At 46.0% G+C, this 16,678-nt stretch overlaps 1 protein-coding gene across 1 annotated transcript; it reads left to right on the top strand.

Moving 5' to 3' along the window:
* The first annotated feature begins 783 nt into the window (after positions 1-783).
* LOC133023654 (sphingosine kinase 1) lies at positions 784-12,738 on the top strand. The gene is made up of 5 exons (XM_061090728.1): positions 784-1,219; positions 7,857-8,006; positions 10,670-10,764; positions 11,135-11,250; positions 11,829-12,738. Exons 1-5 carry the CDS (start codon positions 784-786, stop codon positions 12,736-12,738), a joined length of 1,707 nt encoding a protein of 568 aa, XP_060946711.1.
* The last annotated feature ends 3,940 nt before the right edge of the window (positions 12,739-16,678 follow it).

The raw sequence follows: 16,678 nt of genomic DNA, 5'->3' as shown, positions 1-16,678 counted from the left end.
GTTTCCTCCAAAAAGTTCATGAGGTTTCATTCCAATTAAATATTTTATGGAGGAAATTCTGGGTTGGATAAAATGTCATTAGGTAGGATTGGATAAGATAAAGATCACTTCCTTATTCTCCCTGATTCATCCTCACTATTTCCTTGAAGAACATGTTTTCTTTTCAGCTGATAATGTTCTAATGATATTATATTTCTAAGGAACTTATTAGTGAATTACTTGCTGCGTAAGCTTATACCTCAGACCGAGATTGGCCTAATTTCTGAAACCGTATCAGAGCCCAGAATATACAGTTGTTTGTCTTGACGGTAATTTGAATAGTACTATTCTTTGACTCGGTATTTGTCCTGTTACTCAAAATAAATCTTATTTCATCACTGTTGTTTTATCCTCCTGACACAAAACATGGAGGCATTTCTGGCCAGATAATGAATTTAAAATAACTTAAATATAATTTCTCGAGATGTTGAAGATGAACTTGTTTCAGAGGAGGAGGAGAACAAAGTGTCTCCTGGATGGAGAGGAGGACAACAGGCTGATCTCTCCTCCATCACTGCCATTCCCTTTTCACTCACTAGGGAGAGACTGTGAACTAGGAAAGAAGTGGGAACACACACACACACACGCACACACGCACACACACACACACACACACACACACACACACACACACACACATACACACACACACACACACACACACACACACAGCAGGGTCCCACCACAGGCTGTGTCGGATCGGAGTCTCTTCCCCGACCATCCACACACCGGCCTGCGGGACGGATGGAGAGAGACGCCTCGGAACCACCGGACCCGGTCCCGTCCCACCGGCGGGCCGGGCCGGAGGGCTCGCTGTACGGGGAGTTCACCGACCCGCTGAACGACCGGCTCCGGTACTCGGTGAGCCTGACGGAGAGAGCCCTCACCATCCAGCGGATCTCCTCCTCTCCCACCCGGACCAAGGTGGTGTTTAACCTGGCGGACTGCACCGGGTGCCGGGCGCACCGAGGGCCGGACCCCGCGGACGTCGGAGCCTACTTCACCGCCTGGTTCTACCCGTTCAAGCGGCGCTGGATGAGCTCCGGATCGGCCCGGCAGAGGACGGAGCAGTGCCTGCGGGTCGCGATGCTCCAGGACCCGGTCTCCAACCTCCAGGAGGCGGAGAGGTGGGCCGGTGCCATCCGGGATGCGGCCGGGCTGCAGGCGCCCCGCAGAGACGGTGAGCAGCCGGCCGTGGTCGGGGGGAGTCCGGGGACATGGGCACCGTGGAGAGGGAGAATTTAAATTTGATATAACTTTATTTTAAGAATGTTTATGAAATACCATAAGTCATCACTTTGGTTTGAGATTTCATCATATTCATATTATAGGCTTCTTTACACACACACCTTTATTCAAATAAACTACATCTACCAAATACAGCAAGATAATGATAAAAAAAAGTATATCAGCTTTCATTTATTCACATATATAGGCTTCTTTACACACACACATTTTTTTAAATAAACTGTATCTACAAAACACAGCAGGATAATGATAAAAATTACACACACTTAATTTATTCCATATATAGGCTACTTTATATTTAGGGTACACATTAAAACAAACACACACAGACTCACACCTCTATTTAACAGACTCCACGCCCATGCAGCAGGATATAATATTTATGATTAAAGAAAAACGTTAATACACACACATAACAAACCCACCATGGTCACATTTAACACAAACCAAAATACAATCTCAGATCTAACTCAACCAGTGACTCGTAGTAACAACACAACCAAACCAACACCTGAAAAGAAACCAAGGGAACACAGGGAACAAAAGATAAGTGTCTCATATTTCATGAAAAAGAAAACACACAAGAGTGTTGGTAACACACACGCTCATGTGTGTATGTGTAAAAAGTTTTGCAAAGTTATTGTTTAAAGGACAATAGAAAGTAGGCTAATCTGTAAGGAGAGGCTGACCCGGCTCCTGACTTCAGCTCCACATGATAATTGGACCGTGCTGCACCTTCCTATCGCCAGGAACCGGTTTGGCAGTGAGACACATTCCATCTGCTCTCGGGGACCTGCTCTACCTGCTCCGAGAGGGGATCTCTACCCGCCTGCAGCAAAGTACAGCTCGTTGCCTCATACAGAACCAGGCCACACACTGAGAACTTAAACAGGTAGATTTCCATCTGATCCCCTGTCAGCAGAGAGCGTTACCTGCCGCTCGTGCCTCATTATTCCAGCTTAGTTGAATTCCCACTGAGAGTTCGCTGTTGACGGGTGGAGAACTCAAATCAAAACAAAGGCTGTTTTTCATCCTGCTCAGCAGCAGCTCCGTCTAATTAGGTCTCATCACGTCTTGCTCTGTTTAAAATGCCGCCTGTCCTCAGGTTCCTTTGTCTTCCAGTCTCATTAGCTCCATCCTGGTACACAGTCAATTACACGAGTTCTGTGATGTGTCTAATTAACACGATCACTCATTTGGGAGGAAGTGGCGAGTTGCTGATGATGAGACAAAAGTTTGTTTGGGTTTCTCAAATGATATCTGGATGTCAGGTAATATCCTCTGCTGCCCGATTCCACCTCCAGCTCCCAGCAGTTCAAAGGGGAAGCGGATATTTGAATTTGGCAGTGACTCATTTGGAATGCTGGTCGCCAGAGATGGAGGGGGAGTGTAGGAAGAGGTCGGCCTCCTCCTGGGATGGCAGCCTCCAGGTGGACACCGCAAGACTCAGAGACAGACCGGTCCCTGTGTGGAGAAAATATCCAGCTGCCCTCTGATCCGCGGCCAGCAGGACTCCGGGCTCCAGCCCTGTTTGAATGCTGGGCAGGCAGGCAGATGGTAACCTAAGAGGTGACTGGGCAGCCCCATCACTGCCCTCTCACCGGACCCATCACAGAGCCCATGAACACACACACACACAAACACACACACACACACACGCACACTAATCAACCAGCTCATCCATCTAACAGCCTGCGAGCTCTCATTTCAGCCCTTCTCTGCCTCTTTTGAACGCAGCGATGATCATATTATTAATTTATAAGCTTGTTTTAGCATCCCATATCCAGGCCGCAGCCAATAATACAGCATTTAGCAGAATGCATTATGGGTTTTTAAATGGGGCGGCACTGCTGCTTTTCTGCCTACGTTGCAGAGGGTGCGTGAAAGGCTGTGTGATTCGCTAATCCCTCGTACACCCTCGGTTAATTGCATGTCATCTCATCGGGCATTGCAGATGGAAAGGTTTGGATTAAAAGTGCAAATGCGGAGCGAGATTGGTATTTAGCTATTTAGATATCTGGGTTGGGTGTTGAGTTACCACTGTGATGAACTTTCAGGAGAGAACAAACCTCCCCAAGGCTGCATTACTTTCCTCAGCTACACATTGGTGGTAGTTACAGGTTTGTAGGCCTATTTGTTACCGCACAGGAAAAAGCCTACACCTCCATGAAACCAGATTTAAATCCACTAGATCCAGATTTTGATTTGGATCCGCATGACATTGCACACACTCAACTGAGAAATCAATGAGAAACATGAACACATCTCCTGCATCCTCGCCAAAACTGAATGGGTTCTTCCCTGACCAACACAGAATCCTTCCACCAAGCTTCCTGGTAATCCATCCAGTAGTAATTGCATAATCCTGCTAACAAACAAACAAATAAACAAAGGCAGATACACACATAACGTATGATAATATTGTGTTTAGGGGGAACGGTGTAGTTTACAATGAGGCTGTAACGACTAATTTAGTTTGTGTAGTAGTCTCACAGGGTTTTCTTTGTTCTCGGTGCAGGTTCATTTGAATGAATGAGCTGTAAATAATGAAGTGACTACACTGAGATGACGTCCTGATCGTGTTAATATTCTGCCAAAGTGTTTCCCCGGGCTCAGAAGCTCAGAAGCTCAGAAGCTCAGAAGCTCCACAGTTGCACGTGAAGCCACGAGATGATTTTGACTGGATTCGACTTTCCCGTCTCGTGCCTGCCTCTGGTGCTGCTGGCTGAGTCTTCGTCTGTTATTCAAACAGCTGGGGGGAGAGCCGGCTACAGATTGAACATTTATACACACTGGAATCTTGACTGTCTTTTTGATTTCATTTTTGCAGCGATAGCATCGTCTGCCTTCTTGATTCCCCCCCCCCAAAAAAAGCTTCTATTCTGACCCATTGCACCTTCAATAAATTTGCAAATGGAGCCTGAATGCGTCACCAGGCGACCTCTGGCCCTGACCAGCATCTCGGTCCCTCTGGAGCTTCGGCTTCGTGACACGCGGCTACGATGGCCTGTCAGTGCCCTCCTCCCCCCCCCTGTACCCACCCAGCCTGGTGATGCCTCAGTGGGCACGGGTGTTGACTCTGCGTACACTTCCTCCACTCCTCTCCAGCAAAACGCTCACCCAACCCTGGAATGCAGCTTGTTTGCAGACACGTCAGACCAGTCTGGAGAAAGTGTCAGTTGCACTGAGACGGCTTTCACACAATCGCCCACATATTTGGTTTTCGCAGATCCAACCTGTGCCGCAGTGTGTGACACCGGAGGCACACACAATCTTTATTTAGCCTTTTTTTTCTGCACAGTGATGCACTTGTGGCTTTCGAGACGATAACTCTGCTCTGTCAGCTCGGCTACTTGTTAACACTGACACATAGTCACATCCAGTCTGCCTGTCACCACCCTGTCTGTCTGTCTCACTGTGTGGGTCTGTGTGTGTGTGTGTGTGTGTGTGTGTTCAGTCACTTGCAGCTGTGAAATACACACTCTGCAGTTAAAAGTTTGTTTGCCGGTGTGATGGCACATTGAGCTGCAGGTTATCTGACTTCCCACCACGGACAGATTTCCCATACACACTTGCACACAGCACAAAGACGACACACACACACACACACATACACACACCCACACACACACGTGCAGACAGACACAGACAGACACACCCTTGGAAGGAGCTGTCGTCAGAAACCAGACGTACAGTATCAAATCTTTTTGGTTAAAAATGTGAAAAGATGCAGAATCATTTGTTTCACACAGCATGAAAATTAACTCTCTGTTGTATTTATAATTACCACCTGCTTCATGGCAACATGTAATTAATGCCAAAACATCATTATCTACTTGGAGGAAGAGACAGTCCTGTGCAAGAAAATGAACATAGGCCTATTTCTGAAGGCAAAAGCTACACTTACCCAGTTCATGGTACACATAGAGTATAAACAATACAAGATATCGATTCAGATTTATGATCACTGTGGAAGATGTCGTTGTGGCACTGTTGCATTTTATTGAATTATGCTGCGATATGTTTCTATTAATATTATAACCGCCTCTCATCACTCAATAAAGAGATGGTTTATTGCAGGGCTGTGATATTAAGCTGCAGTTGTTTTCCTTTTAAGGGAACTTAATCAGCACTTAATCAGCGTTTCATAATCAGCCACACTCTGACATGATAACGAATGGTGTTTAAAAATATCTATAAAATATCTAAAGTTACAGTATATTTTAAAAAGTTACTAGATCTGAGTGAGTCCCCTCCTTCTAAGTTATTTATTCTTATCAAATGAATAAGTACTGTCCTGAATGACAAGTGATTTCAGTGCAGTGTTACAAGCTACATGGGTCGGAATTAGCTGCATAGTGATAAGACTGAACGGCCGTTTCACTTCATTATTCTGTTTGACTACCTGCATTAATCTGAGACGTGGACAGCAAACCTGAGGTCTGGAACCAGTGTGGTGTAGACAGTGTGACGGTGTCGTGAATTCCAATGTCAGCGTGGCCAGAGGATTTCTTTTTTAACGAACAAGAATTTCACCTTGTGACCTCGTAAAGTTCAAATATCTCTGGGTCTAGTAAAGCTTTGCCATTCAGCTCAGCACACTTGAGTGTAAATCCCTGATTTTAAAGCGCTTTCACTGTCAAAAGACACTTTCCGCTCTATTCTGGAAGTGTAGAGAGGCTCTTTTGTGTCTGAAAGCCACATTGTGCTCTATTACAAGCAAAAACAATGGAGACCCTGTGTGGGTGAATGGAGGCAGAGTTGAGCGTGTGCCTGTGTGTTGTTGCCCTCTCACCCCACTCTTCCTGTTGGGTTCACACCTCTTTCTCTGAGATATTTATGTCCCTGTGCCGGGTCCCGCTGAGCCACAGCATCGGTGCATCGGTGGAAATTAAACCGTAAAAAAGGAAAAACGCTCAGACTGCTCAGACTGAGGTAGACATATGTGAGTGAGTCAACACAAAACCTCTGTATGGAGACCCTGAAGTCCCAGATGATATATTTGTGCACTATTTCTAACAGAAAATAGGCTTATGCACATTTTTATTTATGTACAAGTGGTTTTTCTACTTTATGCAATCATCCTGTGCCACTGCACTTTACTTTATAACATTTCATACAAATCAATACAGTGGAAGGTGTATATAATATACATTCTCAGCATTTCATATTAAATTTTCTTATTTTTATTCTATTGCCTTTTTTAAATACCTTTTACCACCTCAGTCTGACCTGCCTGCTGCGGTGACAACTGAATTTCCTCGGTGTGTGAAGTTTCATCTTAACTTACAAGTTGTGCATAAGTTTAAACTATTTAGTAAAGACAACATTAAGGTTCCATTTATAGCATTTAAGAGTTTGTTAATTTCCCAAGTTTTATGATAGATAGTTACTTGTTCCCACGAGACAATAACTAATCTTTTGGGACTTCAGGGGCTCCGTGCATCTGGCGTCTTACTGTATCCCTCTCTCTTTACTCATAATAAGCAGAGAACTGCAACCGAAGTTACCACATATGTTAGAATTTGATACGGTTTTTGCCCTCCACACCCCAGAGGGAATACTTTGTTCTTTGTCCTTTCAGATTCACTTGATATGATCTCTGATGAGTCTGTGGCTGCTTTAAAGGTCGAGGGCATCGGCTGCAAAATCCAACTCCAGAGGGAGGAAGCTTTTCTCTGAATTTGACTTTCCTTAAAATCCCCTTTTAATGTTCGCCAGCCAGTGCAACACAGTTAAGAAGTTAAACCTCATCCTCACACAAAGATATGAAGAAAAAGGAATGACGTCATTCCTATCAGAGAATAATAAATGATTTTTCCGTCTGTATAAGCTTTTGTTCGTGTCTATAATCCTGCAGAAACTCTTCAGAAAATGCTTTTCTGTACTATGTGTGATGCTGTTTTCTGACTGCGTCTTTCTGACATTACTTCATAAGATGGGGGATGACTTTCTTATCAATGTAAGTTTAAGATTGTCTATGTAGCCATATTATTAATGGGGATATTTTGACTTGGTTGTACCCCCTGTTTGTCTCTTGCTAAACTAAGCTACCAGCCAATCATATTAACTGTTTAAACATTAGTTGTATGTTAGCTGTTCAAGCTAATCTACCGGCTAATTGCTGTTGCATTATATGTTTAATCATGAGTGGTATGCTAGTTGGAAGTAAACAAACATTAGAATGACCTTAAGCCAGGAGCTGAATCCCAACCAGGCCCAGACGAAGTACAGTCACTCAACGAATCCAACACAAGCAACAGGAGAATCTCCTCATGGGCATGACCACAGTGTCAGAGACCTGCTATTAATAATCAGATCCCACCAGAGCAGCATCTTCTCCGTGGGAGGAAACCAGCACGTCACATTAACATGAAGCCTCTTCAGTCTGAATGCTGTCACAGCCGATGACTCTACTCTTTCACGCTCTTTTTCTATCACGCTGCAGTTCTGTGCCGCAGAGACCCAGAGGCACGACGCTGTCCTTATACATTCTATGAATTATTTGATCGTGCGTGAGAAGACCTGCTCTCACTTCCTCCCTGTGCGCTCCTCTCTGTCTGTCTCAGGTGTGACGTACACGGAGGTGCGGCGGCCAGGCAGGGTCATGGTCCTGGTGAACCCTCACTGCGGGCGCGGCCAGGCTCTGCAGCTCTTCACCGGCCAAGTGGAGGGGATGCTCACCGAGGCCGCTGTGCCCTACACACTCATCATCACAGGTTCGTAACAGTTGTACACACCTCTGTTTGACTTCTGAAGGTCGTCCTGACATTGAACAGCGAGGACGGGGATTACACTTTAATACCAATCATGGTACGATGATGGATGGACAGGACACTATATGGGCCTCTGAGCGGAGACATGCAAAGGCCGCCCACCATCCGACAGAGGAGCAACACCCTCACACTGAGAGAGAGGCAAAACTGTTATAGTTTGGAGATTAACACACACAAAGGATTATAGTCATTCTGTATATCTGTGTAGTCATTTGATTGACTGTGCAACAGGGAATATTACATTTCCATTCATACAGACGGCCCATCTCTCTCTGACTCTCACTCTCACACAAAAACACACACACACACACACGCACACACAAACACCCACACACACAAACACACACACACACACACGCATAACCACAGTATGAGGTCTTTTTCTTTCAATTTGTGTTGCACAAACAAACTTTCATCTCTGCAGGAATTGAGCTGTCTAGATATTATGCATCATTTGTGAAATCGGGGCAAACATGAGCACACACACACACACCCTCAAAGGGTGTATAGTACTCAAGCTCATGCACACTGAGCCATGAATAAATCTAAGAAGAACATTATTATTATTATTTTCGTTATGATACAAGCTGTACTGGGTTTATATTTTGGGGGTTACCATTTTGATTATTTGTTATTTATTGTTTATATGTGTATCATTTTCACTAAGAAGGAAGTAGGTCACATAGGATATGGGCGGGGGGTTATAGTTTATATCAGCACCGGTTCACCTTTGTGTTGAATTTGTGCACGTTAAAATGAGTAGATCATAATTTTTTTCAGTGATTTCTGAACTAGCGCGTCCTTCAAACTCTTCCGGCCCGACCTCAGCCTCTCAGCGACTCGTTTGTTTTTGTGAAGTTGCTACACACACTGATTTAAATTGTCACATTAGTCGGCCCAGCTGCTCCAGATTCTGTGCGAGCGGGCGACGGCTCGACCGTGACCTTAACCAATGTCATGTGTTACTTACTAATGTCACAGGCTCTGAACTTCAAGTGATCTCTAAATACCAAGAAGCTGCTGGGGAACAGCGAGACACATTAATGTCAACTGTTCAGCGGAAAGAGCATCACTGACCCTTGGAGGTTTAACAGGCAAAAATAGTAACCTGTGTCCTCTGGCTACAGCTCGATAATACGCCAGCTGAATCTTTGATATACGGCTCGGAGAGAGATGGGGAATGACAGCAAAAGGCACGTTTGGGAAACAGAGAGAAAACTGTGTTTGTTTATCTTTGAAAGAGTTCTGAAGCTCAGACTCTCTGTGCGGACTCCTGGGATTTAGAGGAGAGGCAGCAGCTGGATGGTGATGAAAAAAGACAGAGTAATTACTGATGTCGACCCAGGCTGCAGAAGAGTAAAGCCGGGGAGAAAGAGGGAGGGAGGATACGTGTCGCTGAGGGCTTTCAGTGGTCCGACATGGTAGCCAGGCAAACGTGACTGGGAGTGGATTAGCTGTCACAACCTTTGCATGGGGCAGCGCTCCTTGATGAATATATCACATGGCCTTTGCCCAAGGAAGGACAAGTACCCATGGAGCCCCCTCCTGCATCAGCATGTACCTTTTACATACTGTATGAAGCATCCAGTGTACCAAGCTTCATCTTTACCCTGGTTGACTTCGGGCAGCGGCAGCAGAGACTGGGCTGGAGAGGAAGTAGAAGTGAAAGAAGTGGAGTTTAGCCATGATATCTGTATAAGTGTATAAGTCACCGCCGCTTTCAGGTTCAGGTTCCAGTTCCTGTCTGTAACACATAATAATAAGGAAGTGCCTGGGAAGTCAAGCATCAGCCTGGCGGGCTCAAAGTGCTGAGTCAGCTGTTCCGTGCAGTTACTCCCTCTGCCACTGTCAGTCGACACAGGACTGCATCACCGCCCCCAGCCGGCCCGGCTCTCTGCAAACAAACAGCAGCATCATGGGGGAAGCACGGCTGGGAGAGGGGGAAGGAAAAGAGGGGGAGGATATTTGTTTTTATTCCAGTTGATCAATACCTTGGCTGAAGTGGAAACATATTTCCTCGGCGATGGCAGTGCATCGATACTCAGTAACTTCCTCCCTGTCTGTCTGCCTGCTCCTCCTCTTCCCTCTCTCGCTCTGAAGCTGTTTCATCCACACACACAAACACACACACACACACACACACAGCACCACACTGGGGAGTCTCAGCTGGCAGAGCTGTAGACTTTAATGCTGGTGGGATGAGTCCGCCGAGACCCCCTGCGGAGGGACCCTCTCAAAGACGACGCCAATAAAACTAGGCTGAACAAACAGCGCAGTCCTCCGCCTGCCAGCGCATTAACCGACACTCGCTCACACACATGCTGACATTTGTCGGTCACAGATGTTTGCAGGCCGGCTAAGCTGCCGTGGAGCTGTTGAGTAGCCGCCGGACGGGTTAATGTGATATGTCTGTCCCGATAAGGGGAAATTGAATCTCTTTCCTGCCTAATCTGCCTGATCCCACCCCAGAGGCTGGCGAGGATGGGAGTGTGTCTCTTTCTCTGCCCTTGGCCTTGTTTTTTTTTGGGTGATTCTCTCCTACACTGTGCCACATTTTCTGCTATTGTCTTGTTTATTTGCTCTCTCTCATCTCTTGTGTCCCTCAGAGCACCAGAACCATGCTCGGGAGCTGGTGAGGAAGGCGGACCTGTCCCAGTGGGACGCCCTGGTTATCATGTCCGGAGATGGACTGCTGTTTGAGGTGCTTTGCCTTCACCTGACCTGTTTCTGTCTCTCCTAGTCATACTATTGTCAACCAAGCACAGATGGAAATGATGTAACCCTCACACCCCTGTTTCTATTGTTAGCGCCCCTCACAACAGGAGTGTAAAAAATTAATCTGAATTTACACACGACAAACAGCTCTGTTGCTGTGACGCAACTCAAATCTAGCTCCTAAAAAGCCATTGTGTGGATTCTGCTCATTAATACATGAATCCTTAGCCAGAGTGGATACCTAGTACACTTGACACAGAACAGTTGTAGAGCTACATCCTATCACAACTTTTGATCTCCTTTCCATTGAGGACCTTGCTCTGTTTCTTTTTTTCTCATTGTTCTTGTTCATTCAGGTGATAAATGGTCTGATGGAACGAGAAGACTGGCAAGAGGCCATCCGGACCCCTCTGGGGATTCTACCAGGTGGCTCAGGCAACGCCCTGGCGGCCTCCGTCCACCACTACTCACAGTGAGTCCGGCCATTAATGAGTCATTTAAATGCATGGACTAACAGTGCAAAAGAAGAGCAAAGAACAACCCTCCTCGTCCTGGAAAAGAACGATTTATCTCCTTTCTGTGTAATTATGCCGAAGGCTGACTGGGCACATCATTCCTCAGAGGGGGAGAGAGACAGTGGAGCGAGCTGGAACTGCTTGGCTGTGCAGCAGGAGGTCATTTTAGGTTGATAACTCTCAAAGGAGTGATGTAATGGGTTTAGAAAATCACACATTAAGAGTGATTAAAGTGCAGCGGTGGAACCAGTCAACCCAGCACATATCCAGCATATTATCTCCATCTGCTGGGTGGTTGATGGCACAGCAGCAGAGAAAGAAACGTAGTAGTCACCCCTGTGTCTGTGAACTGCCAGAGTTTTATTAACACCCTGGTCATGAGCCCGAGTGCCCTCTGTTAGCTTAACAAAGTAAATTGATGAAAATGTAAAAAAAACGCCCTATCTCAACATCTATTTACTTAAATGTAGAGATTCCTGTTTACAATACTCAGCTATATTTATTCTGAGTCTTGATTTGTACAACTATCCCTCAGGTCGCCTCCAGCATGGAACGAAGAGCTCCTGCTGAGCTGTGGCTTCATGTTGTGCAAAGGTCTGGTCGGCTCCTTGGACCTGGTGTCGATCCACTTGGCCTCTCGCCAGCGCCTCTTCTCCTTCCTCTCCCTGGCCTGGGGCTTCGTGGCAGATGTTGACATCGAGAGCGAGAAGTACCGGCACGTGGGCGCCATCCGCTTCCTGATGGGCACGCTGGTGCGCCTGGCCTCCCTCAGGGTCTATCAGGGCAAGTTGGCGTACCTGCCTGTCAAGGAGGCGCCAGCGATTCCAAAAGGGAGCATAAAGGCGAACCAGCCTCCCTCCACACCTCAGCACCCCTCGCTCTGCTCCTCCCTTCCCTGTCGGCTCATCCCCAACTCCTCTCCCAATCTGAACGCTCATCACAACCACAACACCACGAACTGCAACCACAACACCATCTCCAACTCCCCCAACAATGCCATCACCTCCAAGAGAACTGAGATCAAGAGTGATGGCAAGACCGTGGTGCTGGTGGACTCTCTTCTTCCTGGTCTGGAGCAGCCGGTCCCAGAGAGCTGGACGGTGGTCAAGGAGGAGGACTTTGTCTTGGTACTGGCTATTTACCAGTCCCACCTGGCTGAGGACCTGTGGACAGCCCCTGGCGCCATGGCAGATGACGGGCTGATTCATCTGTTCTACGTGACAGCAGGGATCTCACGTCCCGCCCTGCTGCGCCTTTTCCTCGCCATGGAGAAGGGCGCCCACTTGGCGTGCGGCTGCCCCCACCTGGTGTATGAGAAGGTGAAGGCGCTGCGGCTGGAGCCCATCACTCCGCAGGGCGTGATCACTGTGGACGGAGAGATGGTGGAGTACGGGCCCGTTCAGGCTCAAATCCACCCGGGACTGGCCAGACTCATATGTGGATGAAACTGGATTATCCTAATCTTTCTTCTGGGTGTAGAGCTTTTCTAGTTTGGGCCTTTTTTATATTCAGTGCTGATTCCTTTACGTATGCTGTGTTTTCAGAAGTGCCAAAGACATTTGAACAGCCTCTGGAAATTCCTCTATTTTTCTATTGAAGCAACTTGTGCTCGCAATGTTAGATTCAGGGTTCAAGCCATGGATGGTGGTTCTTGCTGCTGGCTGGTACCAGCTTAGAGAAAGAGAGAGGGACTGTGTGTGTGTGTGTGTGTGTGTGTGTGCGCATCAGAGAGATCTTTACGTTTGTGTGTGAACCCAAGTGTGTGTACTGCATTGTTCATGCTGCTGTCCGACCTCATAAGCATGACACACATGAAGTGTAGCACATGTTCCCGTCCTGGGATGCTCCTGGAGAAGCCCCGCCCCCTGTCCCACTGTACCACACCAGGCCGCCAATCTCCCTCCTGGGCTCTAACAGCATCACCTCCCCCTAAGCTCGGTAAAGAGGAGCTTTCTTTCTGAGGAGATATAAATCCCCTGCGGATTTAATGTTGACATATCTTTAATCTTTGCATAGTATTTATTTGGAAAAAAAAAGCAACAACAAAAACACAATAGCAGATCTAGTCAAAGTAAGAATTAGCACCCGATTCCCTCTGTGTGTGTGTAAACTTCCTCCAGCTTCTGATGCATGAAGGTCTGTGGAGGCAGACAGAAACCCGGCCAGCCGAGCTGACACCTCCACCGACGCCCGATCCATTTCCTGCCGTGTCGGCTCTCTTACCCTGGTTGATCTGCAACCATCATCAAACTGCAGGAACTGCCTGCACTCGCACACAAACACACACTCACCTTCTTTTCCCCCATCCCCCCTCCTCTTATGCACAGATCCTGACACACACACACACATACACTCATTCCCTTGCATCTCTGCAGCACTTAGTTCGGGGGGAGGGGTCTGGTCTGCCTGTGTGCATATGATCCCCTCTCCTCCTGCCCTCCTGAGATTGTGCTCTCCCTCGGTTAATGAGCTATCAGCACCTAATGTGTCCTTAATATTAAGCTATAAATCTGCTGAAGAGAGTTGGAGAAGTGTTTAGTTTATGTCCATATGAAAGCTTTAAAATGAGTTTCAAAGAAGTGTAGAGAGTGGGGGTTCCACACCTGCGTTGCATATGAAGGTGCGTGACATCGGTGTGAGCTGGAGGGAGTCAAGTGTTCTCCGTCGCCGTGTGGCCTCCTCGCTGGTGGAGGTGGTGTGAGGATGAACGTTAGTGCACTGGAGCAGAGGAGAGTGCAAATGTTAGAATTATCATCCGTGGCCCCCTCCAGTTTACCCCTCTCTCTCCAAAGACATGCACACACACAACGGTTTATTTCAGGCCGCACCAGGACTGTTACATCCGCAAGTGATGCATTAGCTGAAAATCATCACTTATTTGAGTGTGGGCCGTCTTCCCTCATCTTAAAAAACAGATCATATTCATTAAGCTGAATTTCACTCAGTAGAGCACATTCCTCCAACCAAGGCCCAACAGTCCCCTTGAATTAAAACTAACCTTAAAACAAAGGTCACATTACTCAGCTACACATCGGTGCTACTTCCAGGTTTTGTTTGTTACCACACAGCGGGTAAAAAAAGCCCCAATGAAACCCGTCAGAAGTGAGATATTGCACAATATTACACGGATCAGCTCCAACCCCCTAAATGTGTCAGAATTTTTCATCAGGATTCACACATAATCCTCTGAGAAATCAACGAAAATGTTAAATAAAATGAAAAGAAAGAAATTCCTGTATCTGCCCCCTGATCCAGATCTACACCAAAATGTAAAAGTTGAAATGCTGATGAAAACATAATACTCTGGGTGGAGGTAATTATCAAAAAAGCTCAACGTCATCAGGGTGAAGGAGATCATATTGTCATATTATCTGAATGCTGATGCATCCTCTTAAAACTCAATCCCCTCTAATGCTGAAAGTGAAAAGTAGAACATCGACAGGCTGTTCAAAGAAACACTGATCATCAGCTTTTCAAGGTTTCCATCACGATCACAGTCAAATCAATGACAGACTGTTTTCCTGTTGTGTTTTCTGAAGCTCGCGATGGAATCATGAGTGATTGGCTTCCACTGAAAGAAGCATTGCATTTATATTTATATATATATCACATTTAGATATAGTTTCTTTAACGTCTGTGTTAAAGTGATTGGGGCTATGATTGGGGGCTGAACCTTGTGCTTCACTCCATTTGTTTAAATAGAGACAGTTTCAGGGCTGGGCAATCAAAACTCAATTGTTTCCAACAATAAAAAAGAATAAAACATGACTGAAATATATATTTTAGGACTTCATATGGAAGACAGTTGTGCATGAATAATACAACATCTGCACAGCCGGGCTGTTTTCTTCATGCACATATAAGAAACGCAGGTTACACTTCTGGACGATCAGACCCAGATGTGTCAACCGAGTAGAGAAGAGACGTCCGCTCTAATTGTCAGGTTCAAAAGAGACGGAGCAGAAACAACAATTCCTCTCCTGCTCTTCAGACTGTTGCAACCCACAATTAGCTATCGTAGCTAACCAGTAGTTGACTGCAAATAAAGATGGAGGACAGGTCAGCTCCCAAAAGTGAAGCCAAAGCGTTTTGAGTTGACCTGAGTCCACATCTGTAAATGTCGGGTTAGGGTTTCACCGGTTTCATCATTTTCACCGCAGTGCCGACTTTTACCGATTACTTGATTTTTTTTTACATCCCGGTTCTGTCATTTACATACATACTGTACGGTTGTCATGACGACGACTTGACGTGCAACACGCTGTACCTCCTACCATTACTGTGTCCTCAGTGGAGTTAACCAGGTGCTTCCAGTGCATTAACATGTCCTGTGGGATGCACTCATGCCCACGTGCATTGTTAAACGTGTAAAGAACATGTCATGGGGTTGGTTTGAGGGGGGTGGGGGGGTGAGTTATGCAAATGCCCTGTCATGGTTGCAGGATAATCTGGAGTGAGGGCTCCCTCTGCTGGACCTGGTCTCTGAACAATGTGAAATCTGTGTGAGTAACAGTGCATCTTCCGCAAAGAGCCTCATCTGTTCTGCTTTTCATACGAGGGCATTGTAATCTATTACAAGAGGAATTGAGTTACAGAGAAACACAGCTGCAAAGTATAAACTGTGTCAATGTTAGTGTGGGAAACACTACTGTTGAGTTAATGGTACGATACTGTTAAATTGTTGTATTCCAATGGCTGCTTTAATGTAACCCCCCCCCTTTTTAAAACTTTGAATATTTGTCTGGTTCAATACTGTCATGGTAGAAAGTTGTGTTCTCAGGCTCCTCTGAGAATCTGAATCAGTTATTCTCTCTGTACCATGTACACATGTAACATCTCTGTAATCCACATGATGTAATACGAGGATCCACAGACAGGGGATGAGTGTCATTGTTTTCCATTGTGTTTTAAGTGGTGATATAAAGCGGCATACAGTCGATCGGGGGATTCATGTAGTATCACTGAATGTGTTGTTCCCTCCACGTAAGTGACAACACAAATACTGTTAATCGTCTTCTCGGCGTTTTCACTTTGCAGTAAGTTGAATAAGGGAAAGTAGCTTCTCTAGACAGTGCCTTAGCCAGTTCCCAAGAAAGCAGATATAGTGATATAATAAAAAAGGAAGATAAACAGAAACACATCTGCACAGGGTACGATACAGACACAATTCTCTATTTTATGATAGATTCTGTAGATCTGTGAAGTTCCATGAAGATAGTGACCTGGATTTAAAGGTTTAATGCTCATATAAGGTTGTTCCTACACTCATTGGACTGACTGTTGATCACCAGGTATTAAGCATCTCATTTTATTTTATTGAAATGCCTCTTTTTTAAAAGCCCAATAAATGAATTCATATACAAAACGTGTTTGTCCTTATCTCTG

The sequence above is a fragment of the Limanda limanda genome, chromosome 17 (genome assembly GCF_963576545.1).
Source record: "Limanda limanda chromosome 17, fLimLim1.1, whole genome shotgun sequence".
Lineage (NCBI taxonomy): Eukaryota > Metazoa > Chordata > Actinopteri > Pleuronectiformes > Pleuronectidae > Limanda > Limanda limanda.
The sequence above is the reverse complement of the archived record's forward strand: the minus strand, read 5'-3'. Positions and strand labels throughout refer to the sequence as shown.